General features: G+C 32.0%; 1 protein-coding gene across 2 annotated transcripts in view; it reads right to left on the bottom strand.

Moving 5' to 3' along the window:
* LOC133172517 (ankyrin repeat domain-containing protein 27-like) overlaps window positions 1–26,205 on the bottom strand; it is a 33,642-nt gene extending 7,437 nt beyond the window's left edge. Inside the window, exons 1-22 of one of the 2 annotated variants that reach the window (XM_061307418.1) lie at window positions 26,076–26,205; window positions 25,720–25,836; window positions 24,817–24,873; window positions 24,252–24,345; window positions 23,919–24,005; window positions 23,712–23,806; window positions 22,403–22,462; window positions 22,110–22,166; window positions 21,470–21,743; window positions 19,724–19,802; window positions 19,177–19,242; window positions 18,876–18,963; window positions 18,350–18,409; window positions 17,700–17,889; window positions 16,978–17,117; window positions 16,567–16,659; window positions 13,981–14,089; window positions 13,000–13,160; window positions 11,073–11,255; window positions 10,365–10,484; window positions 9,536–9,730; window positions 8,723–8,842 (exon numbers count right to left, since the gene is read on the bottom strand). In XM_061307418.1, coding sequence (XP_061163402.1) covers window positions 8,723–8,842; window positions 9,536–9,730; window positions 10,365–10,484; window positions 11,073–11,255; window positions 13,000–13,160; window positions 13,981–14,089; window positions 16,567–16,659; window positions 16,978–17,117; window positions 17,700–17,889; window positions 18,350–18,409; window positions 18,876–18,963; window positions 19,177–19,242; window positions 19,724–19,802; window positions 21,470–21,743; window positions 22,110–22,166; window positions 22,403–22,462; window positions 23,712–23,806; window positions 23,919–24,005; window positions 24,252–24,345; window positions 24,817–24,873; window positions 25,720–25,836; window positions 26,076–26,177 — 2,547 coding nt within the window. In that variant the 5' untranslated portion in view covers window positions 26,178–26,205. The remainder of the gene's footprint in view (window positions 1–8,722; window positions 8,843–9,535; window positions 9,731–10,364; window positions 10,485–11,072; window positions 11,256–12,999; window positions 13,161–13,980; window positions 14,090–16,566; window positions 16,660–16,977; window positions 17,118–17,699; window positions 17,890–18,349; window positions 18,410–18,875; window positions 18,964–19,176; window positions 19,243–19,723; window positions 19,803–21,469; window positions 21,744–22,109; window positions 22,167–22,402; window positions 22,463–23,711; window positions 23,807–23,918; window positions 24,006–24,251; window positions 24,346–24,816; window positions 24,874–25,719; window positions 25,837–26,075) is intronic. The other variant, XM_061307419.1, reaches the window with a different exon arrangement.
* Window positions 26,206–26,735: the final 530 nt, after the last annotated feature.

Below are 26,735 nucleotides of genomic sequence, written 5' to 3'. Positions count from 1 at the left end.
GACAAAAATGTAAATCATTCTTAATGTAAATTTCTTTTATGAATTTTGCTCTATGTTGCTGAACGACTTCTACTAACCAAAGGCAAACAGGTCATCCAAAAATTGGACAAATTTAGTACAGATAAAATATTTGAAATTCAAATCAAGAACCTCTAGGAAAGATAATAAAATCTACATTCTGAGTAATCATACACTAACTTGCTTTACATTCATAAAGACAAACCCAAACCGCAATATATCTGAAAATTAGTCATAGTACATAAATCTTTGTTTATACTGAACTACTATGTCTATGTCATTGATATTAACAGGGTCATTTCAATTGTTCCTCACAGAATGAGGCAAAATACTGTATTACAACAAATCTGATCAAGGTAAATTATATTTAATTGACATCTGAAATGAGCCCAAATGCATCATGACTTTTAACTTTTATTTACAGGCAAACAGAGAGATTTTTCAAGATACCATAGGTACGAGGGTTAATGCAAAAGTAATACCACAACTACTACAAAATCTGTGTAATCGAATGTTATCAACAAAATTTCACACACTGATGCCCCTAGCTGTTTTGATTTTTGCCTAAAGTTTCATTCAATTATATAAAAAAAAAATTTAAACTATCAAGATAAACACAACGTTAGGTTTTGTCTATCGCCGCACGGCAAGAATGTTACCGACGTCCGCGTCGTTATGACGTTACTTTTTGGCACTCGTTTTCAATTTATTCGCAGATCTTTTTTAATCTTTCACATGCTTCTTTTTTAATAAGCTTTACTCCCATTTTGCTATAAAGCGCCTTGTTTTGAGTTGTAATTTTAAAATTATTTGAACTATGTCCAATGTTATTTCTAAATTTAATCCTTTTGCGTAGATCTTATGTATCGTCAGATACAAGAGTAAGTGATGTTAAAGGTTGTCCGATCGTCCAGAGCTACCTCAGTTGAAATGTTCATAGGTTTGATAACCTGACTTTATGCCAGACTTGACGATCGAAAAATTTAATACTAATAAGAAAAATAATTAACATTATAAAGATACACAATTCCAAGGTAAATGTCTATATTATAATATTTTAAAAAGTATTGCATTTATCTGAATGAAATTTCTAGACAAAAGACAAAAGTCAAAATAATTAGACGTTTTTATATACGTTTTTATTATGCATAAAATGTTGTCGATAACTTTCGATTATTAAAGATTTTATATCAGTTGTTTCATTACTTTCGGATCAACCTTCGTAACTCACATTACAGAACAGGCTAAAAGAACATGACACATATGCCTTGATGTTCATTAATGACAAGTGGCCCACCTCTTGGATCTAAATCCCAAATACAGCAAATTTGAATTTTTAAAGTTCATCATAACCATGCAATGAAGCTGTTTGCTAGATCGGGCATGAATTGTACAGCTCATTACAGTCATGTAAAAATCTCTCTGCTAGATGTCCGTGAGTAAAGAACAAGATTTTAATCCATAGGACATGAATGCCCCGCCCAAGGTATATTAGTAATACGACATGAAAATTTGTATTAGTGTATGAAGTTTGATGAGAATATCTTAAATAGTGTCTATAAAATTGAAATCTAAAAAAATTGATATAGATGATAAATTCTCACCAATTTGTGCATCAGTGCATAAGCTTACATAAAAATATATAATATAAATGTATTCTTTAAAATTGAGAAAAATGCAAATTTAAGAAAAGTGAGGTCAAGGTCACGGGAAAGTTCAAGGTCAAAAGTTTTTGATGCAGTTGAATAGCTCTCAATAATATACATCAGTATATTAAGTTTGATGAAAATATCTTGAATGGTTTCTTTATAAAATTTATTAAACTTAGCTCAACATTAATTCAAGGTGAAAGGAAAGGTCAAGGTCCAAAAATGTTGATGCTGTTGAATAGCTCTCATCAAAATGTGTAAGTATATAAGGTTTGATAAGAAGATCTTGAATAGTTTCTTTGAAACTGAGCTAAACACTAATTTAAAAAAAGTGAGATCAAGGTCAAAGGAAAAGGCAAGGTCAAAAAATGTTAATGCAATTGAATAGCCTACATCAGTATGTATCAGCATATGAAGTTTGATTACACTATCATGAATGTTTTACTGTCCCCGGCTTTCATGAAATCGAGGGGACATTAAATCTCATTCGTCTGTCAGTCTGTCTATTAATCTGTCACAAAAACTTTAACATTGGTTATAACTTTTGAATGAAATAGGGATTTCTTATTTCACATGTACATTACCTGTGACAAGACCTTTCCAAATATACTATGATTTTTGAACCTGTGACCTTAACCTTGAAGTTTGACCTACTTTTCAAAAATTTAACATTACTTTAAATTGGTCATAACTTTTTAATGAGAAAAGATAGGGATTTCATATTACAAAAGAATATTACGTGTGACAAGACCTTTATAAATATACTACAATTTTGACCCCGTGACCTTAACCTTGAAGTTTGACCTACTTTTCAACAAGAGGCCCAAGGGCCTTGAATCGCTCTTCTGATAAACTGTACAACCTATCATTTCTATTTGAAGCCTCTAAGTATCCTGTATATTTAGATAAACCCTTGAAATTCCAATTCACACTCTGAGAACCCAAGATGATTCTAAGCCAATTAGTACCTGAGAGTTGGTCATGGTGACCTACTTATCACTTGTCATTCTCTGAGGACCCATCAACTAAGTTTGATGATTCTAAGCCAATCAATACCTAAAATATTTTTTAAAATTATAACCATAAAATTTTATAAGTAGGTCAAGGTGACCTACTTTTCAGTTGTTGTACTCCGAGGACCCAAGATACATCGACTGACAAAGTCTGATGATTCTAAGCCAATTAGTACCCAAATATTTAATTAAAGCCATAAATTTTCAAAAGTAGGTCACGGTGACCTACTTTTCAGTCAACCTACTCCAAGGACCCAAGATGCATCAACTGACAAAGTTTGATGATTCTAAGTCAATTAGTACCCGAAATATTTAATTAAAGCAATAAATTTTCAAAAGTAGGTCACCGTGACCTACTTTTTAGTCGACCTACTCCGAAGACCCAAGATGCATCAACTGACAAAGTTTGATGATTCTAAGCCAATTAGTACCTGAAATATCTAATTATAGTCATATAAATTGAAAAGTAGGTCATGGTGACCTACTTTTCAGTTGACCTTTTTTTAGGACGCAAGATGCATCAACTTACAAAGTTTTATGATCATAGGCCTTAAAATGTCCAAATTATGCCTCTAAAACACTTTGAAATCGAATGCCTGCAAAGTTCAAAAAGTAGGTCACTGTGACCTACTTTTTAATAAAAATGTTTTATGGCCCCAGGATGCATCAACTTACAAGATTTAATGATTCTAAACCTCTTGGTATTTGAATTAATGACCTTAATTGTTTTGAAAAAGATTAGCCATAAAGTTCAAAAAGTAGGTCAAGGTGACCTACTTTTTAGTTGATGTACTTCGAGGACCCAAGATACATCAACTGACAAAGTTTGATGATCATAGGCCTTAAATTGTTCAAAATATGCCTCTAAATCATTTTGAAAAAGAATGGCCGCAAAATTTAAAAAGTAGGTCACCGTGAACTACTTTTGAGTCAACATGAAATGAGATCCTTAGATGCATCAACTGACAAGATTTGATGATCCTAGTCCTTATAGTAAGCAAAATATCAACATTTTAATAAAATGTCATTTTTGGTCAACTTTGAAGTGACCTTGAGACCACACCCTTTGCCCCAGGGTGATGCCTTGAACAATTTTCAATCTACAACATATCCTCATCCTTTTGTGTAAGTTTGGTGATAATCTGCCCAGTGGTTCTTGAGAAGAACATTTTTTAGCAACCAGTACTTTTGTTTCTATTTTCCTAATTATCTCCCCTTGTTTAAGGGTCACAACCCTAGTTTTAGTACAAACAGGAGCCCTTGGGCCAAGGATACCCTGTAACAAATTTGACAATAATTGGCCAAGGGGTTCTTGAGTTATGGCCCATAATCTAAAAAGTTTACGCACACTGCACAAATGGCCATAGCATTACCTCTTTGAGCCATTGGCTCAGAAGAGCTAACAAGAGGCCCATGGGCCACATCGCTCACCTGAGCACATTGGCAAGGCAAAAGCACAAATCAGTTCAGTATTGAAAAGATTGGCGGGGGGGGGGGGGGGGGGCTTGAATTTTAAACTACCTGATGATGCTTCCATGTCAATATATAATTTGTTTTAACAAATGGCTTTGTTGTACTTGAGAAGATTTTTTAAAAAAAATTCCCATATATTTCTCTGTAAAAATTTGATCCTCCATTGTGGCCCCGCCCTACCCCGGGGGGTCATGATTTGAACAAACTTGAATCTACACTACCTGAGGATGCTTTCATATAAATATGATCAATTAGGGCTTTGCTGTTATTGAGAAGAAGATTTTTAAAGATTTTTCCTATATATTTCTATGTAAAACTTTGATCCTCCATTGTGGCCCCACCCTACCCCCAGGGGTCATGATTTGGACAAATTTGAATCTACACTACCTGAGGATGCTGCAATATAAATATGACCAATTAGGGCTTTACTGTTATTGAGAAGAAGATTTTTAAAGGTTTTTCCTATATATTTCTATGTAAAACTTTGATCCTCCATTGTGGCCCCGCCCTATCCCCAGGGGTCATGATTTGAACAAACTTGAATCTACACTACCTGAGGATACTTCCACATAAATATGACTCATCATGGCTTTGCTGTTCTTGAGAAGAAGATTTTTAAAGGTTTTTCCTATATATTTCTATGTAAAACTTTGATCCTCCATTGTGGCCCCGCCCTACCCCCGGGGGTCATGATTTGAACAAACTTGAATCTACACTACATGAGGATACTTCCACATAAATATGATCAATCAGGGCTTTGCTGTTCCTGAGAAGAAGATTTTTAAAGGTTTTTCCTATATATTTCTATGTAAAACTTTGATCCTCCATTGTGGCCCCACCCTACCCCCAGGGGTCATGATTTGAACAAACTTGAATCTACACTACCTGAGGATGCTTTCATATAAATATGACCAATTAGAGCTTTACTGTTATTGAGAAGAAGATTTTTAAAGGTTTTTTCCTATATATTTCTATATAAAAATTTGATCCTCCACTGTGGCCCCGCCCTACCCCCGGGGGTCATGACATGAACAAACTTGAATCTACACTACCTGAGGATGCTTCCACATGAGTTTAATCTTCCCTGGCTTTGTGGTTCTTGAGAAGAAGATTTTTAAAAGATGCTACTAATTTTTCACTAATTCTTCATTATCTCCCCTTGAAAGAGGGCGTGGCCCTTCATTTGAACAAACTTGAATCCCCTTCACCCAAGGATACTTTGTGGCAAGTTTGGTTAAAATTGGCCCAGTGGTTCTTGAGAAGAAGTCGAAAATGTGAAAAGTTTACAGACGGACGGACGGACAGACAGACAGACAGACAGACGGACAGACGGACTACAGACAAAATGTGATCAGAAAAGCTCACTTGAGCCTTCGGCTCAGGTGAGCTAAAAATGTTATCTTTGCTTATAACTTTTGATTGTGAAGAGATAGGACTTTCATATTTGACATGTGCATTACCTGTGATGCCTTTTTAAATATACTGAAACTATGATTTTTGACCCCTTGACCTTGAAGTTTGTCCTACTTTTCAAAAATTTTAACATTACTTTGAATATTCATAAAATTTGAATGAGAAAAGATAGGGCTTTCATATGACATATGTATATTACCTGTAAAAAGATCTTTTGAAATACACTATGGTTGTTACCCCATGACCTTGACCTTAAAGTTTGACTTACTTTTCAAAAATTTTATCTTTGCTTATACAGGTGCATTACCTGTGACAAGACGTTTCTGAGCATGCTAAGATTTTTGACCCCTTGACCTTCATGTTTGACCTAAATTTCAAAAATTTTAACTTTAGTGATTACTTTTAAATGACATATGATAAGGGCGTTCATAATTTGACTAGTGCATAACTTGTGTCAAAATGTTTCTGAATGTACTGTAATATTTGACCATGTGACCTTGACTTTCAATTTTGACCAAATTTTCAAATATTTTATCAGTGTAGCTAACTTTTGAAGGAGCGAATAGGGCATTCATATTTGTCACATGCATTACCTGGGACAAGCATTTCCAAATATACTGATTTTTAACCCCATGACCTTAGAGTTTGACCTAATTTTCAAAACTTTTAACATTGCTGCTAACTTTTGAATGAGAGAAGACATGGCATTCACATTTGACATGTGCATTACCTGTTTCAAGACCTTTCTGATTGTATACTCTGGTTCTTGATATTATTTTTCACATGTACATTTTTGTGACAAGACTTTCGAGTTGCATTATATTTGACTTCATGACCTTGATCTTGAAGTTTGTTGTAGTTTTGAGAAGCTATAATCTTTGCCATACCTGTTATTATTTCATAATTTATGTCTTTTTGTATGATGCATAGACAATACAGGACACACAAACAAGACAGTTACAATATGCCATAAATAATGGCATCCCATCCACTAAGACACTGAAAGAGGGGGACAACAATTCTTTAAATTTGCTTGTTAAAAACTTGAGCTTAACACTAATTTAAGAAAAAAGAGGTCAAGGTTAAAGAAAAAGTCAAGGTCAAAAAATGTTGATACAAGTTTTTCGTGAATTATGATTTGAGGAAATTGAAAAAGATATGTAAAGCAAATTAATACAAAGAGAATCATATTAAGAGTGGTATATATACTTTTTCCTTACTGTAAATTTGGAAATTTAGGGATGGGGTAATTTATGCTAAATACTTGATAAGAAAGCTTTCAATTGCATAAATATTCCCCCTTGTACAATGTCTTTAAACATATTTTATTCAGTTTTAAAAATACATTATCCTGTCATCATGGAAATAACTCCAGTAATAATGTCCTTGCTTCTTATTAACGTAATTAACAACACGCATAAGTATTAGGTACAGCTATCAGTCACCAGGTACTTTTACTTTCTTTTATATATATTTAAATTGTGAATCAGAGTCACCGTCATTTAACGACGTTGGATCCTGATATTTAAAGTCTTAAACTTTTTTTGTCAAGTATATTTTTAGCTTGTACACACATAGCTTAATTAAAAATCAAAACAAAAAATGGGGGTCAATATGCTTCTTTTGGCGCTACAGTACATTTAAAATGACCTTTTTGCACTGAATTTGTATCTTAATCAAAAATAACATCTTCGACGTTTTTCCCTCCAATATTTTTTATCCAAATAAATCATGGGACAAAGTATGCTATTATTCTCTCTTAAAAAAGACACATTAAAATTGTGACAAAGAAAAATTTTCAAATTGCTTCGCATAATCAATTATTTGACCTTTCTGCACTCACAAAATGTCATTTTTCGGGCATTAAAAATTTAACAAGCAAGAAAAATATTTTAAAGTCTTAAACTTTTGCTGAATTTAAGTAGATTGATCAGAGTTATCTTATATATTCAGAAAAGAAAATCAAAAGTGGAGGTCTATGATGTTATTTTTTAGATATTACTAAAAAACTGTTAATTTTGTGATAAAATTGGCTCAATTTTTTCCTGGAGTTTCAGAATATATTTTCTATATTTGTCACAATATGATGATAGAATTCACAAAAACTGATTTAATTAATATTTTAGAACCAGCATTAAACATTTCAATGCACAAAATAGCTCTGTGTGCAACCAGCATGGAAAAATAGGAATCTAAACTTAACAGTACTGTATATATTTCAAAAGGGAAAAAATGATCATTTTCTTCTAAAAAATCTTCCGCCACAAAATATAGTTCCTGACTTAATCCTATTTGAATGGAATTTAATCGCGTTTTTTTCTTTGGATATAGTATAATTTGCATTGTAGAATCCAGATTTAAAGTTAGAACTTAAAAATAATGCAGAATTTTAGAAATAAAGCTCCAGACCAAAATCTGCTCAAAAGCTCAGGATCGAACATCCTTAATATTACATGTACTTACTTTTTACATATTTTAGCCTAATTCACAATTTAGAAAATGAATTAATTACCCATATGCCTAACTGCATAAAATGATATGGAAATTTAATGACAGATTGTACATACTTAGTCAAATACCTAAAAATACCTGATTGATAAACAAATCCCAATAAGACAGCATTTTATATTTGTCTCCAAGCACACAAAGTTCTGTATTGATAAATGTTACCTTGGATTACTTAATATAGATTCTTGTTTCAAACAAACTTAGCTTTTAGCATAAAAATGGCCATAATGAAGGAAATAGTTCATTGTCAGATCTAAACAAATCAAAGTTTATCTTATATAACCAACCTGTGACAATTAAGTGGATAGCATAAATATAATAACAAAATCTAAAGTTAAATAACTGTATGACTTTGATATGCTCTGACATTTGCAATACTTTTAATCATTGGCATGTTTATATTTTCCTTACAGGTGAATCAATGATATTCTCGTTTGGTTTTGCGTTTTTTGTTTTTGTTTTTAAAATAGATTCCTAGGAGACAAATTCCAGAACAACTGCATATGTATCCAATGACAAAGTTTGAAGCACACAAATAAAAGAATGGAATCCTTGAAAGAACAAGTCAGCATAATGTCAAAAGTGAAAATTGTCAGCTAATTACCAATTAAATAGAAAATTAATAATAAAAAAAATTCATATATTCACCATTAATAGACAGTCTACTGTATCCTTACAACTCTTGTAACAGGCCAGATGTAGAGGGGTGTCACCGTAATTGTCTCTGGCATTGACCTTGGCATTGTGCTTCAGGAGGTGAAGGACAATCTAATAAAGATATATGATAAAACTGATAATACCACAGAACATCTTCTTTTTAAAGAGGTAATAAATAATTTCTTTTAATGATATGCATTAAATTTATGTCACATAAAGTTGTCGCAAGTGGGAGAATTTAAAACAGGGTGAATTCAAACAAGACAGCATTATTTCTTAAACACAACCGTTTCTGGGCAAATTTAAAATAGGACAAAATTGTTTTCAAAGTTAATGGTGAACAGTAATCACAAAGTTGTCTTACAATGGATTCAAACTTAATTTGAGACCTGCAAATATATATATAGGTGCTCATTTCTTTAGACCCATGAGCCTTGTCATAAAAATTTTTAAAACACTTAATGTATTATGCAGATTTGCATGCAAGAGCATTCCTTCACAATGCTTCTAGATCCATTTGTGTATTTACTGTATATATCTTTGATGCCATAACTATTGTGCCTTATCGTTCTTCTATTTTAAAAATTGAAAAAACCCACTGATATTATGCAATACATGTATCTTCTTATTGAAGAACAACCACCCAGTAAAAATGGCATTCTTATACAGAATTTGGGTTAGAATCATGCAAACATATTTTTTCAAGTCGGGAATTGGAGCATCAATTGGCACTACTGTTTGTTCCTGAATTTTGAAGCTAGACCAATCGTGTCATTGAAAGTTTTACTTTAAACAAACACAAACCTGAGTACTTTTATTAATGGCAGCCAAGTGTAGTGGAGTTATCCCTTTCTTAGTATGAACATTGACTTGAGCACCTTTGTTGATGAACAGTTTGACAAGGTCAAGATTTTGAGCTTGGCAGGCTTTATGAAGAGGTCTGAACAATTTCTCATCTGTTATGTTCACATTTAAAGCATTTTCTGATGGAGCAGAACCCTAAAAAGAGAGGCAAATTATTAGAAATACATGTACTATAAAGTGTGACTTATATCATGTATAGCTGCAATTCTTATGATTGTGCTGTCAGATATACATCATCAAAGAAAAAAGAAAGGGGTTTTTGAAAAAAAAAAGTTTCACAGAATTTTTTCCTAATTTTTGTCCAAATGTTTCACTTAACAAAGTGTTTGAAAATAAATCATCAATTTATTTAAATTACAGTCAAACCTCGTTATCTCGAACTTGATGGGACCATGAAAAAACTTCAAGATACCAAGGATTTGAGATATTGAGGGTAAAATACTTAAAGAATATGTGGTTGGGACTTCCAAATCACTTCGACATATCCAAGGTATTTGAGATATCAGTGTTTGAGATACCGAAGTTCAACTGTATTAACAAATATTTTTTTCTATCATACACAATTGTGCTTGCTCTAATTTCCATAAAAGTGAACATGACATTTGAAGTCTTCACATACATGTATGTCTTGTATGAATAATAATTATGTCAGAAATTTTTTTTTTAAAGATACATGTATTTTCTCTTGATGAATATTTTTCACCAAATAAATAATGAACAACTATTTGTTTCAATTACAGTGACCTGATTTGCAGATATTAGCCCTGACCTGTTGGAGAGCTGAGCACTTTGGACATTGACAGAGTGGATGACACAGCTCACTACTGGGGGAGGGAGAAAGGGAACCAGTCTCTGGGGCAGAGTTATCCCACTTCATATAAAACATGACCTGGAAGAAATATAACTACAGGGCATACTGTTAAGTACAGTGTATAAAATATTCCTCCAATATTACTGATATGCTGTAGCAGCTAGTATACTTGCAAACTAAATGTTAATATCTTACAGAATGATATGAATTCAAAGGAAATATCAATTCTTTTCAGATTAAATACCATATAGCGGGTTTCTTTAGCGGTTGTAAAATTTGGCGTTTTGCTTGCTCAAAGGTATGCCGATAATTTTGGCAGAACTTTTTTTGGTGGACAAAGAGTTCCATGACTTTGCAAAAAAGAGGAAATTTGACTTTAAGATGAGTTTCAGTACTTTAAATATACGTTTGAATACCAATTTACACAAGAGTTTTAGCAAATACAAATACCAGTTGAAAGATATAAAGTTTAACAACAGACTGATCAAAGTTATTTAAGTATATATAAGTTTTCTTATATTCAGTACTTATAAGCAAGAGTGTAAATTTCGCGATTAAAATTTTAGCAGTCTACTACAAAGCCGCTAAAATAAGCCAAAAATAGCATCCCACTAAAAATTCCTATTATACGGTAATATATGAAGCAAAAACAAAGACAATAAATACCAGTGGGACATCTCCATTTTCTATGGCTCTGAAAAGCAAATTAATTCTATGGTTCTTGGCCTGGTCAAGGGAGGCCACTTCAGGTGTAAACAGTTTTGGGGGTGAGGACGGAGACTCTGGAGGGTGGTGTACCAGGTCCCTGTGGGGCTTGATCACTTTTACAACCTCATAATCTACCAGGGACTGAAAAATAAATTTCATATACAAATAATGTACAGCAAAACTATATAAACATGTATAATGATACATTCAGTGTTTGTTTTCACAGCAGACACATCAAAAGAATTTTGAAATACGGCTAGAGGTACAACAATGTCTACTCTATAAATATGACTCATGTTTCAATTGATTTCTTTTAAAAAGGAAAAAAAATATTTATGGACCATAATTAAAAATAAACGATATAGATGTAAATACATTTGTAAATGGGTTGTCCAATCAGTCAAAATCTAGTACCTGGTTAACCTAACCTTTTTCTGATCAAATATCTGGCTACTCTTTATTTTATACCCCCTGAACACATGTAAACTGAATATACATTTAACACTCTTACTGCAGTCTTCACATGAACTAAGGAATACATTTTTTTTATCCCAAAACATAGGTAATCAAAGATTACAAAGCTCACCTCGACGAATGTTATCTTTTAAGTAAGGCAAATTTCACATCATATTTTTTTTTTTAGTGTACATCCCAAGATCAATGTCCATGCAAGTTTGGTTTAAGTAAGACTTATAGTTACTCGGAAATAGACCTATTCAAAGAAAGTTTATCCTGTTTACTATTCAAGAAAATTTTGGTCAGTTACAACATCCAAAGTAAGTCGGGAAGTTTTCATCCTTAGATGCACCATCTATGCAAGTTTTATCATAACAGGCCATAATGTTATATAGCTACTCCAAAAAAAATTATCCTCGTCACTCATCTGGAAAATGTAGGTCAGATTCAGAATCCAAAGCAAGTCTGGAAGTGACCATGCCTAGCTACATCATCCATGGTATTTGGTTAAAATATGGCTAAAATTCACTCATGTGGAAAATCTAGGTCGAATCCAGCATCCGAAGCAAGTGTGGTAGTGTCCATCCCTAGATGCATCATCCATGCAGGTTTGGTCCAGGTAGAGCTTATAGTTACTTGGGAATGGACCTGCTCCAAAAACTTTAACCTGGTCACTCATCTGGAAAATCTACATCAGATCCAGCATCCTAAGCAAGTGTGGTAGTGTCCATCCCTAGATGCATCATCCATGCAAGTTTGGTCCAGGTAGGGCCAATAGTTACTTGGGTATGGACCTACTCGAAAAACTTTAACCTGGTCACTCATCTGGAAAATCCAAGTCAGATCGAGCATCCGAAGCAAGTGTGGTAGTGCCCATCCCTAGATGTATCATTCATGCAAGTTTGGTCCAGGTAGGGCTTATAGTTACTTGGGAATGGACCTGCCCCAAAAACTTTAACCTGGTCACTCATCTGGAAAGTCTAGGTCAAATCCAGCATCCGAAGCAAGTGTGGTAGTGTCCATCCCTAGATGCATCATCCATGCAAGTTTGGTCCAGGTAGGGCCAATAGTTACTTGGGAATGGACTTGCTCCTAAAACTTTAACCGGGACGCTGACGCTAATGCCGATGCCGACACCGACGCCAGGGGTATACCATAAGCTCATCTTGACTTCGTCAAGGTGAGCTAAAAATAGTAAATTGGACCAAGCGACTTTTACTACCATTTTCTTTTTCTTGAAAAAGAGTAGTGGTGTTGGTATTTGATGAACTGACCTTTCAAAGAGTACCCAGTTATTCCGGTACTTGTTGACAACCCTTTACATAAATTATATCTGTACATTTATTTTTCATTATGTATCTAGCTGAGACTGATTAACACATATCGAAGATGCTACACATTTCCCCTATAGTTACATATAAGGTCTGACCTCAGATTTTTGTCTTTCTATCAGCACTGTGGGTGTTGAGTCGTACTCCTGAAATATCCTCTGTATGTGGACATTATGGGCTATATTGTATGGAGTCTGTTTCTTTCTGTTTTTAATGTCTGTCCTGGCTTTACTGTCCAACAGTATTTGGATGATAGATTCTGTAAATCACAAATAAATCTCTCATGATAATCATGTTTTTTAAAAGAGATTCTCAGTACTAAAAGTGAGTTAACAAAACTGCAGCAAAGCAGTAAGAAAAAGACATTGTAAAAAAAATCAATAAGGTGCAATAGGGATTGTCTCAATGATAATAATTTTATCTCAATGATATTAATTTCCTATCAATGATATTTAACTTCATCTCTGTGATAGAGAGTATAATCATGTACATTACATATGTAATTCTACTAGTGCTAGTGCAAAGGTCAAAGAAATGTAAAGTGGCCACTATTCTCCAATAAATCAAATGTCATCAACAAATTATCAGTAAAGAACCGTTTTCCTCAATTGTGATGCACATTGGTGGGAATAATGTTTACTTTGGATTAAGATTACATCACACTTTTTTAATGTGTGAAGTGCAAATGAACAAGGCGTATCATTTAATAGTGATGTCATAAGACACTTCTGTTGGTGTTGAAATCCAGCTTCTCTGTTTCTTGATCTATATAGGAGTTCAAAAATTCTCTTGTCATCTGAATTGTTGAAGAATATACCCCTCAGTCTGGAGATTTTGTTGGAAAATTAAAATCTTGCCATTCGATCAAGCTCAGTTTTTATCTTTTAACGAAATCTCTCAACCGTTAGGGTATAATCACCACCAATTCCTCTGGCGCGGGAATTATTTCTTAATTTTACCAAGTGTTACGTTATATTATTATGCATAAAGGCATACAAAATTAGAAGTACATGTATGTCATATTTGACCGACAGGTTTAAAAAAAGAAATGCAACATATCTTTAAAGTGACTATCTTACCATATCCCCACTTTGATGCCAAATGAAGAGGAGTGTCCCCTCTATTATTCTGAGCATTCACTTCAAGTTTAGTCCTGACTTTATCAGTAAACACTAAAGCCTTCACACACTACAATATAAATATCAAATGCATAGTCACACATTTTACATTAGACATATACATGTAATGCACCAGTACCATAATTGATCTAAATACAAAGTTGAAAAGCTAGGTCATGATGAGAAAGTACAATAACTTAAATAAGACTGGGACCACAAAAGACTTTCAATTTGTAGTCACACATACCGGGTATTACGACAAATTGGAAAATTCAGCACACAGGATGTTATGAAGCCTTCAAGAGGATTTAAAATGAGTCAGGCTCTCTCTTTTTCCAAGAATAGCATGCTATATATATATATGTACTAATATCAAGGCTTTGAATTCTAAATACATGTACAGTTGCTATTTGTTTGGATTTTTTTAATGCACATTACATTTAATATGCACTCAAAGTATATCTAGGCCAAAGTTTTTTTTTCAATTGGTTTACGATTCCGCCGACCCTAATTTTCACAAATCATGAAAATAAAAATAATGTCTTTTTCCGACATATTTTTCCGGATTTTTCTCAGCTGAACTGTTGGGTTTTAAATTTTAGAATGCATCTTAGTCAAATAAGCGCTTATAAATATATGAGACCTTTACAAACATTTAGGTGACCGTAAATAAACACATGTGCAACCAAAAATGGCGGTTCTGTCATGTAAGAAGGTAATTCCTCACTGAAAGGAATGACACACACTTAAAGAACTTTTTATGCATGGAAAAGTGAATAAAATCTTGGATGCATGATCCCTTTCTCTAATTGCGATGTCTCAATTGGCTAAATTCATCCCGTAATATTGGAGAGTGTATGACCAACCCTGATCGACCTAGCAGACAAGGATACACCTATAGGTAACAGGGATTTATCAGTGCCTTCTCATGGGCCGAAATTCGGCCTCATTCCCAATTGAAAATGAGTTCAGTTTTCCCAATTTGGCAGTATTTTTTCCCAATTGGTGAACAATGCTTTTATTTTTAATTATCTTTGGGAAAAAAGTAAAATTGTCAGATTGTCTGTAATTTTCATCTATTTAACTCATTTAGCAAAGCTACAGTCATAACACATGTTTTAAAACACTGAAAAAACGTCGCCAACTTTTAATCCGAATTTCCTCCGTTTTCTAAAAATGATGATATTGTGTAATTATATAGATTTATTAAGTTATTTCCATCTACTCAATTGATCTACAAGTGAATGGTAAGGACTTTATGCATTATTTCAGATAGAAAAATATATTTTCAATGCATTAATACATATTAAAAGAGGACTTTTAGAAATGTGTACTTAGTATAATTTTTTGCAGGAGATTTATAATCTCCAGAAACAGATACTATAATGACCTAAATTGAAATCTCATACACACATGTACATGTACTACCCTAAGTTGTATAAATACTTTATACTCATTGAAGTCCATTCTAATTGTCGTTTGGTTGCCCAAATTAGAGTTCATGCTGAAATGTTAAATGAATTACCCCTGAATACATGATTTAAGCAACATTTTAATTTTTTTTCCAATTTCATCAAATAGCCGATATTTTTTTCCCAATTTCCCAAAAATGGTGTTTCCCAAAATAGGCTGATAAATCCATGGATAATAGTTAAGCCAATTTAGTGTTGAGAGATACATCTTAGTTGAAGTAACGCTGACCTGAGTGATTATTTCACTGGATAAGTTCAAATGTGTATAAAACATTTTGTTAATTTATAGAAGTAATTTTAATATACAAATCTTTGCAAATTTGATACTCAATTGAGATTAGAGCCCTCTGAATTACTAAGTAAATAATGAGCATTGCCTACTGTGCAGGTACATAACAAAATTTAAAGAAGGGCTTGATCGAGAAATTATTTGAACATTAAATTTAATAGCTGCATGATCAAATTATTACAGTATAACCTTTATTTCAACGTCAATTACTTTCAATATTGTTAAACAATTAAATTGTATTTTTCTTCAATCTAAATTTAACTTAAATTTGGATCCTTATTTTTAGTTTGTGGGGATACCGAGGTTTATAACACATCACATATCACTGAAGAGCACAAAAAGAAGTTGAACATCATGAACCAAGCACTGATTGACAAACAAAAATCAGAACTAAATGAAAATGACATTCAGTCTAAAGTTAGAAATGAATTAAAATTAAATAAAAAGAGTTATGTGATCAAGACAATAAAACTTAAAAGTACTATTGACGTGTATTATTTTCATTAAAATAAACATTGCTGGTATTTAAAAATGAAATTGTTGAATTCTAAATTATTTTTATTTTTATTTTTCGACCACCCAATGCATTTTTTTGAGACAGAAAATCGTAAACCAAAAAAAATAAAAACTTTGGCCCTAATTTTTTTTTTAATATGGTGTACATGCAACAATTATGTATATAGCATTTATACATGTATGTATCTCTTTACATTTGGTTTTTGGTTTAACCAGAAATTCCAAGATGTCTTCACAATATGGGTATTAGCAAAATTAGACTAAACTTACATCTTCATGTCCACTGTCTACACAGAGATGGAGAGGGGTATTACCGACACCATCAGCCTGGGTACAGTCCGCACCAAAGTGAATCAACAAAAGCTGAAGAAAAAGAGTTTGAAGTTATCTGTATACACAACAATTCATATAAATGAAAGTTTGTAGCTCAGCTGATTCTAGAAATATAAAGTTTACCTCCTACCTATATTACAAAGCGAGAAGATATATGTTACATAAAACCAGTGTCTATGATGGAGTATAATAAATTAACTTTAATAAAGGTGTTTTGCACCTAATAAATTAATTAAATTCTTATTATTTCATTTTCAATAAAGATGGCATGCCATGATTATGTAAGATGTAATTGATAAAAAAAATCTCTTTAAATGCCAACATCTCAGTCTCCAATAAGCCACTTACAATAATGTTCTGGTAGCCTTTCTGGCAAGCCAGATGTAGTGGGGTGTAGCCCAGATAATCACTGGCATTGACTATTGCTCCATGCTGAACTAAAAGGTCCACAAGGTGGGCTTGTCCATGTAATGCTGCTATGTGGAGGGCTGTAAGAAAATGATCAGTATTTATCTGCACCATATGTAAATTGTATGTTTTTCTTTTAACTCTCAATAAGCTTATTTTTTTTTTATAATTACTTTCATTTTTAGAAGAAATTTTTTTTAGCTAGATGCTTTATCAGCTTATTTTTAGTAACACTGCCGTTATAGTCTTCTTCAGAAAAAACATATAAATGATTAATATATAGCAATACTTATCATTTCAATGTAATTTTATTGTAAAAAAAAAAGCTTAAATCATTTCAATTGTAATCATCATTTAATGGTACAAATCTAAAATCATTCAAATCTGAACATTTGTGTCACTTTCAAATATCTGTTACCAGTAATTTGTTTAATATACTTTGATTATGAAAACATTACAGTAAAACATCATTATCTTGAACTTGATGGGACTGAGAAAAAACTAAGATATCAGAGAATTCCAGATATCGAGGGGAAAATACTCAGAGATTAAGTGGTTGGGACTTTCAATTTACTTCGACATATTCATAGTATTAGAAATATGGGTGTTTGAGATAACAAAGTTCAACTGTATTTTAGTATAAACTTTATGCAAAACTGTACCTGTGTACCCATGGTCATCTCGTGTGTATGCTGTAACCAGGGTTTTCTCTGTTGGATTTTGCCTTAACAATGTGTGACATTTGTTACAGGAACACAGAGGGTGACACATTTGTAAGAGGATTTCCTCCCCAGGGGTGTTGGGTTTCCCCAGCATTGCCCTCACTGCTGCCTCATCTCCCCCCTCCACATACTGATCAGAAAAATGTATAAAATATACTTAGCCATTTTCTGCTAATCACCACCCTCCATATTCTGATTTTAAAAATGTTTGAATCAAATACATTTGGTATTGTTTGCATTCTAAATATATTTGAACATGATGTACAATGTAACTTAAAATATTTCCATACTGACAGTCAAACTAAAAGAATTGGGTTACATTCATTGTTGAGAAAATCATTCTTAAGACAAAGCAATTAACTTAATTCTAATAACAAAAGCGACTGAAATCAGTGCAACTATTATGCAAGTGCATTATTTTAAATATTCTCAAATTTATATCAGAGATTTTTTTCACTGGTAAATACTGGTGAATGGTTTTTTTTTTCTTTCATTATCTTCGTAATCAACAGAATTAACACAAATATCTTTACATTACCCATTCTAGAGAGAAAATGAAGACCTATGTACTTTGTTTCTGTAAAGCTTACACTGAAGAATCTATCCACACTCTTCGTTGTGCCTGAAGCCTGGCGGTTTACCTGTTTCCTCTACAAAAAACAAAGACAATTATTGGCACTTGAAAGTTTATCATAATTTATCTATTAAGTCATCAATTGCTAATCCATAACCAGCAAAATGCCTGAAGAATTGTGACAAACTATTAATTTGTAAATTTTGTGTTGCTGACATTTTATATGACTGGAAAAGGTCAGATATTTTATATTCTAATTGATGCTTTATTATTTTTGCTGGAAGGGCTATAATATTTTATATCTTTAAGATGCTCATGGCATTATATTTGCAAGTGATGCATCAGTTACCATAAACTGTTTGATAATACATTTTGATGCAAATATCAGCCTAATTCCAATGTCTATACCTTGAGAGAATATAAACTTAATGAGGTTATTGCTATGTGTGTTATATCTTAAGATTCTGAAGACATTATTCTAAAGTGATACAGCAGCTAACGTAATGTCTATGCATACATCAGCCTGTTTCTGATATCTATACCTTGAGAGAGTATGACTTGATGGCCTCTTTCTGTAAAATGCCACTTCTTATGTGTTCAATAGCTGCTTCCACAGTAGTCAAGTAAAACCTTCAATACAAATGACTTCTCCTCAATAAAATTAAAAGGTGAATTTGTAAAAATATGTCACATTCTCAAAAGCATTATTTAAAGTCTACTATAGGTAGGTATTTATAAATCTATATTTATGTAATGTTATTTGTTTCAAAACAAAAATCAAATTAAAGTTCTCATTCCAGGTTAAGAAAACAGAGGTAAAAGAAATTATTAGGTCATACTTACATAAATTCATCAAAATTATAAGCTCGTGAGAAGTGAAATTCCTTCATATATCTTAGATTTGCCATCCTGCATAAAAATACACATGATAAAGACTATAATTCATATATGCCATTCATGCATAGAGGTTAAAGTACAGCACTGTAGAATCATCAGACATTGTATTTTGTGGGGTTCAATTTTTATGGATTTCATGGATATCCAATACCAAAAAAAAAATAGATAACTTCAACAAATAATAATTTATAGCATACTGCATACATAAAAATGCTTGCTTACAAAATCATCTCCCCAAGACATGTAAATTTTGAGCAATCCGCAAATACAGAGAAACTTGTCTAATCCGGACACCACTGGTTCCAAAGAAATTGGCCGGATCAGTCAACATTCCAGATTAGGCAACATACATTTTAAGCAATTGAATTTATTGAATGGGACTTAAAGTTTACAACAAGACTTCGGAATACACAACATCTGGATTACACAATTTTCACTGTATTGACCCTATTAATGAATTTAAAGATTCCACAGCATGTAATTTAACATTTACCAGTTTGGAATCTCAGACTTGATTAGGAGGTATATCATGATGGGGAGAAACTCATCAGTAGTCAACATCAATGATGCATCTGTGAAGAGAAAAAACATCACAAAGCATGCCCTATCTTTTGTACATATAGATTAAAACAAATATAACTCAATATTTAGTTCTGACATTGATTATGATTCAAATAGCTATAATTCTATATTCAAATCTAATTGTGATACATATATTTGGGGTAGAATAACTCATATACAGGTTTACTGAAAAACTAAAAATCTTACATGTAACGTACATGCACATGTCATATAATTGTATCTATATACTTTATTTTTCCTATTATAAAAATCTTTGTAGATTCTATCAGACAATATGACTTTTTTAAATCTCCAACCAGGGAGCAAGAACACAACACATACTTGTGACTTCCATTGTCATTTAAGGAATACATTCTTTTTTATACATTGAAAATGCCATACTAGTATACACTTTTAAGTACTCTATGGGGATGAATTCCACAGGTTGTAATTTTCATTTTTTTTTCTCTCTTATGACATTATCATGTTTGATGAGGGTATAAAATAAAAGTTATCTCCCTTTGCTTGCATTATTAATCAAGACCATAGATCAAATAGGGTCCATGTTTAACAATAAATACTGGTCATTATCTGCTATAAAAATGCACTTTTTAATTAAATCAATGATGCTATATTTTAAACAGTTAAAGACAATTTCAATATTTCTAACCTTGTGTAAATTTTGGTAACAGTTCACATGACTGAAAATACACCAGGAGTAAATTTACTCATATATGTAAAAGTTAATTTGCACTTAGTCTGACTAGATGTAAATTGTGCACTAGGAGTAAAAATAAAACGTACTCACATGCAAATCTTGATTCCCCCCCCCCCCTCCCCTCCTTCACACGCACTAAAATACACTCAAGCACAAAATTTGCAAATAGGTAAAATTTGCTCACTGTGTGTAAATAGGCACATGTGAATGGGGCATAAGACATAATAAACTTTGACAATGCATGTATTGAGCTGTGAACAACTTTTCTTTGCAAAGGTCATAAGACAATATGCATTCTAAATGCTTGCATTTTTGATAAATAAAAAGAAATGACAGGGTATGGTGATGGCCGAATCTGGCCCCTTATTTGATGTAAAAATCAGAACACAGTTAAAATTATGACAGTTTGAAGTTAAGAACTTAAAATGATGCTTGTTTTAAAACCAGCACTAATTTTGATTCAAAGCTTACACGGAGGCCACAAGAGGGTGCAGAAGTAGGACATTTTCCCGAATTTCCTCAATTCTGGTGGAATTTCGTCAAATTTGAGATACTTTTCACTTCGGGAAACACAGAGCACAAGCTTGCCTATCTGAGATTTTTATACATGAGATGCATCTGATACTAGTGTATGGAATATATAAATTTGGTAGATAGGCAAGCTTGTGCTCTATGTTTTCTGAAACAAAATATGCTGTAAAATCGATGAAAATTTGCATAAAAATGAGAAAATTTGGAAATTGACATATTTTCTGACCTTCCTGTGACCTCTGTGTATCCCATAACTTAGAACCAATACTCATTTTGTGGCAGGGGTAACAACAGGTTTCTACTGATAAACTGGTGCATCATTCTGAAAGACACCCAAAACCAGGGGCCAAAAAGGGGCCTTAGCCTGTCTTGTCCTTTATTTAACCATGAATACAGTTACTGTTGATTTTCACATTGCTGTCTAATCACCTTTCTTATCCATATCTTTAGTTGGCGTGCTAAGATTGGACACAACTCTCTTCAGACAAAGAAGTCGACCCAAAGGAGTAGAAAACTTGTTAATGCTTTGTAATTCTTTCTTGGCCAGTCTTATGTTAGACATAAACTCGTGGCGGACACCCAGGTCATCCAGTTTGATGTCTGACAGAGTGCGAGCACACCTGTTCACTTCTGCATCCTCTCCTGTCAGGTTTGTCTGAATGGCTTGGAACAATCCACGATGAATAGAGACCATCATGTACACCTAAAACAAATGCACAATAAAACCTTCAAAAACTGACTTATATACCAGTATGATATGAATGAGGTTTCTTTTGAAAACAAAATTATATCCCAGTCTGATCATACTGTCAAACATAAAGAAAAAAATACTAGATCATTTCCAGTTTATCTGATTCAAGACCATAAAAAATATGCATCTTTAAACCATACTGAATTCATATTGTTCAATCAGGCAGTGAACATACTTTTATAATGGTATAAATTTAATGTCAGAAATATAGAATAAATTGTCAGTGCTATAAATACATATACACATTGATCAAAGCTAAGATATAAACAAAGAATGCCAAAAATTAAATGTACATGTATTAGGAAATTAAAAGCTGACCTCAACTGCGGACTTCAGCATATCCATTTCTTTCTTGTTCTCATGAACTCGCCTACGCTGGATAAAAAAGGGATACATATAAATGTCACATATTACACGTACTTTTTCAAAATGATTTATTCTTTTTAAAAAGGATAACATGTAAAATTAATTATAATAATTTACAAACTTTATCCATCCATGCATGCATGCATGCTGATAATATATATTTACATGCAGTACTTCAGTAATCAGTGTATGTTCTATATTATTTGAAAATAAGTGTAGCACTGTTTCTACATTTTTTCCCTTACAATTGATGAATCTTTAAGAACAGTCTGCATTGCCTTTGTAAACTGAGTACTGGCAACCTCCTAAAATAGAAAATTTCATTTTGTGTGGCAATTTAAGTAAGTGAAATTAAAACACATTTAAATGTATACATATATAAACTAATTAGGAACAATTCTGCATTCTCTTCATCTCTAACAAATACATGTACATTTAAAATCATTTCAAATACATGTACATGTACCAATCATTATTGCAATGAATCATTTTCAATATTGAAGATAGATGCAGGAGTTTTCAGGACACTTATATGCTGTCAAGAGATAATTCTTTAACAGTAAAAATGAAATACTACAATATAGTTATGATAACAAATTATTATTCATTAATCATGTAAAATTTCATATCAATTTTCTAAACAAAATAATTTTATAATTACAATATATGTACGAGGGTTGTTCATAAAGTTTGTGGACAAATGCTATAATTTTCTTTTAAATTAAAGTCTGCACTGGCAAGCGTGTACGATAATATTAAATTTTATACTATAAACCACGATTTAGTAAATAAGCTAATAGATAATTTATGAGCGTCATCAATATAAACAGTTCCTATACACAAGCTGAACAGCCCAGTCCTACTTTGCACAAGATTTATCACAACGCCATGAATAGGGATATCACATTTTCATCAAAGAACAGTGGTTTTCCACTTCTTGTAGTGTCTCTGAAATTGTTCACACTGTTGAAAAATTGTATAAATCAATTTCAAATCAATGAACTAAATATATTCCAATAATTTCAAATTGTTTGAATAAATATTTTGTCTCTGACATCGTTTCAACCATATTAAAACATAATTTTAGGATTGGACGCTGTTCTGTTTGGATGGCTGACGTCACTTTTTCTGTAATTTTTGAAACATATTTCTTGCATTTTTTCTTGATATTTTCACTGTCTGTATAGTGATATTAAAGATGTCAGAAAATGGCAACAGCAGCTTTATTTGCAACACATTTAATTTTTTCTAAAGCTTTGACTTGATTTATAAAGAAAATAACAATTTTAATCAGAACACTTTATTTCAGAGTTTTTGGCATTTTAACCCTGGGCTGTGCACACTATCTGTGACCTTTAAGGACAATGGTTTTTACAAAAATATTAAGTTCCAACAACTCAAATCAAACTATTCCAACTTGGATTTTCATAACAAATAATTTGGTATACTATACAATAAGTATATCTAAAACCATTAATTTCCACAAAAACGTCATTGTCCACGAACTTTAAGGACAACCCTTGTATACATGAGAACAAACTTTTGACTTCTCACCACAATGACAATAAATTTCTCTGAGGCCAAATTTCTGTATTGTTTAGAAAATGAATCCAATTGTCTGTCCAATGTGTCTTGAAGTCTTTTTCCTCCTACACAACACAAACATTACAACTTACAGAAGTGTAGAATGCAAAATGGAAAGGGTTTTTCCTTTTTTTTGTTGTTTTTTAGATGAATTTGACAACAATATCTCAATCTTACCATGGCTACCAAAAAGGAAAGCTTTACACTGCTCATAAGACCTTGGCATAGTTTCTTGAACTGTTTTCTCCTTTTGCTGACTTCCTGCTTACAAAAAATAAAGTTTACCAGTAGGTACTTGGTGTATTTTAATAGAACAATGCAATCACTATGCACCAAATTGTTATAACACTTGAAAACTTTTGTGTTGCAATTATAAATTTCTTAAGAGGAAGAAAACGAAATGGTGAAAATACATGACAAGTACATTTTGCATATCAAAAAGTTTTCCCTTTTAAAATCTGCTCAATGATGAACCCCCCCCCCCCCAATCCCATCCCCCACTAAAAATACCAGAATGAGGTCTGTTAAGGAAATTTTCAATGCAGAGAACTTGGTAGCTTTCATCGTTGTTGTTGTAGAATGCTTCTTCAAACAATATATTGACCTGTAAAGAACAAGATGCTGTTTTATGTACTGCATAAACTTAAGATTCTTTGTATTGAACTTCATTTTTATTGCTTTGTGAGTTCCAAGACTCCTACTGAGTACAAGCTAAAACAGTCTTTGTTGTTAATTTATGTTGCACAAAATTATTCCTTTATACTCATGATTCATGACAGTAAACATTGAATGGCACAAAGGATTTACTTCCCCAGTAAATCATGATCAGGAAATTATTGAAAATTTGCAATATATCTCTCATACATGTATTTTTAAAGTTAATTTAACACAGATAAGTTTAACATTTATCGATATATATACATGGAAGTTAATTTAATAGTACATATATCAGATACTTATGCATGTCTATAAAAGCAATTCTAGTAATAAAGTACAAATCATATTGAATCATACTCTCCTAGATTCCTCGATCCCCCCAGTCATTATTCATTCCTTATAAGGTACCAGTACTCACCTTGTTTTCCTCCTGACCCAGGAATATCTTAACTTGATTTTCTTCTATTTTCACAGCCTTTAGAAAAGTCAAACAGGAAGACTCCAATAGATATACAAAATAGTTAATTCATGGGTAGGAAAGACATACAAGAAGATTGTCTATTGTAGATTCTTTATTTTATGCAAGTACTTATAATATTATGAAATGACTCATACATGTCAAATCCTAAGATTGTGAATTCTTGAGTGCAATGTCTGTTAATCAAGAGCTTTTACATGTATTTCAGCAATATAAAAAATAAAGCAAGAAGTTTCATTTTGAGAGTAGCACTTCTAGCGAAATTATGCTATAATAATTTCTTATATAAAAAAACATATAAATTCTTATAATAAATAAAAAACAGTATTTTAAGTCTATATTAGCATTTACCATTATCAAGCAAATTGTAACATGAAAAATCTAGAATGCATATTCCTTTATATAATGTTTGATAAGGATCCATTGAAAAGAAAAGCATAAATCATATTAGCCATATATTTTAATTTTCACCATCACTGACTGATAATTTTTTTTATACCAGCATTTTGAATATGTAGCATGTATATCTTTCTTAAATTTTTAAACACTTTCTAAATATTTTGTGAAAATTTGATACATTAAAAAAAATTCTTAACCCACCATAAATATATAAGTAAATGTATATTGATCATGTGATAGCATATTTCACACTATGATAGCTAGGACAAGATTCATAAAAGGAAGTGAGGCTGTACAGGATCATCTAGCATAATTACCATCACTTTCAATTTCATAATTAAGAGGCTGGGATTATCTACCAAGACATGATTTCACTGTGTATTATCTCCATTATATAATTTTTTTTTTTTTTTTACATAATCTACAAGTAGTCACAACACTCACCTTATCAGACCATGTTTTCCACACCCCACTGTCTCCCTGAGTTGTCAAAATATGATCCCTTAGATCTTCCTCTGATATTTTCTTTTTTTCCACCACAGAATACTGTGGAATGCAAAGCTACAAAATATACCATTCTAACATGTTCTAAAATTGTACATGCAAAACCTGTGGTGGGGTACTTTGCTCACATTTAATTCAACATATGCTATCACACAAATGACAATTAAATTTATATAACTATGCAAATGAATAATTTGCAAATAAAATTTAGAGTATAATGGTATTTACATACCAAAAAGTAGATATCATCTATATCATAGAAAAATATACATCATTTATTGAAAACATTAATATACCGTGCATCTTAACGAAGTTGCTTCTTCATACAGTTGGCTGAATTCACTTTGAAGTGTTGTAAAGAAGGGATTCTCATAAATGTCTTCATCATACTTATCCATTATATTGGGTATTGTCCAATAACAAATTAAAATATTTACCTGAAAATATACACATTTTTTTATTAATATTTTTTCTTATCGAATAATTTTTTCAGAGTAAGAACTTACTTGTCTGAATTCATACACTATAAAGCTGCTGACAAAACTTACTGCTCAAAAAACTTAATTCAAGTCAACTTGGCAACAGTTTTAAAGTGTGACTTAGACTTATGTATAAAAGTCTTAATTAAAAATCATCATATTAAATTTTAAAAAAATAACTCATAAAAGTCATATAAAAATAAAAAATATATAATATATTAATATATATAGATATAATATAAATATAATATAATGTAATATTTTATAATACTGGCATGGTAAATAGTTTATTAATAATAAAAAAAAAAATACTAAGAGTCTAGAGAATTTTAACATTCAATATCTTGGCATTTTATTGAGATTGCATTATGTATTCATGTTTGCCTTAAATTGAAACAGCATTCAAATGAATATTGAGCAGCCCCTTGTAAACAAAAATTGTCATCTGGTCAATCACTCAACGGTAATATTTATGAT

This window comes from Saccostrea echinata, unplaced genomic scaffold, assembly GCF_033153115.1.
Source record: "Saccostrea echinata isolate AGI-Se365-2 ecotype Australia unplaced genomic scaffold, CSIRO_AGI_Sech_v1 ptg000054l, whole genome shotgun sequence".
NCBI classification, from domain to species: domain Eukaryota; kingdom Metazoa; phylum Mollusca; class Bivalvia; order Ostreida; family Ostreidae; genus Saccostrea; species Saccostrea echinata.
This window is presented reverse-complemented; position numbering and strand designations above follow the sequence as displayed.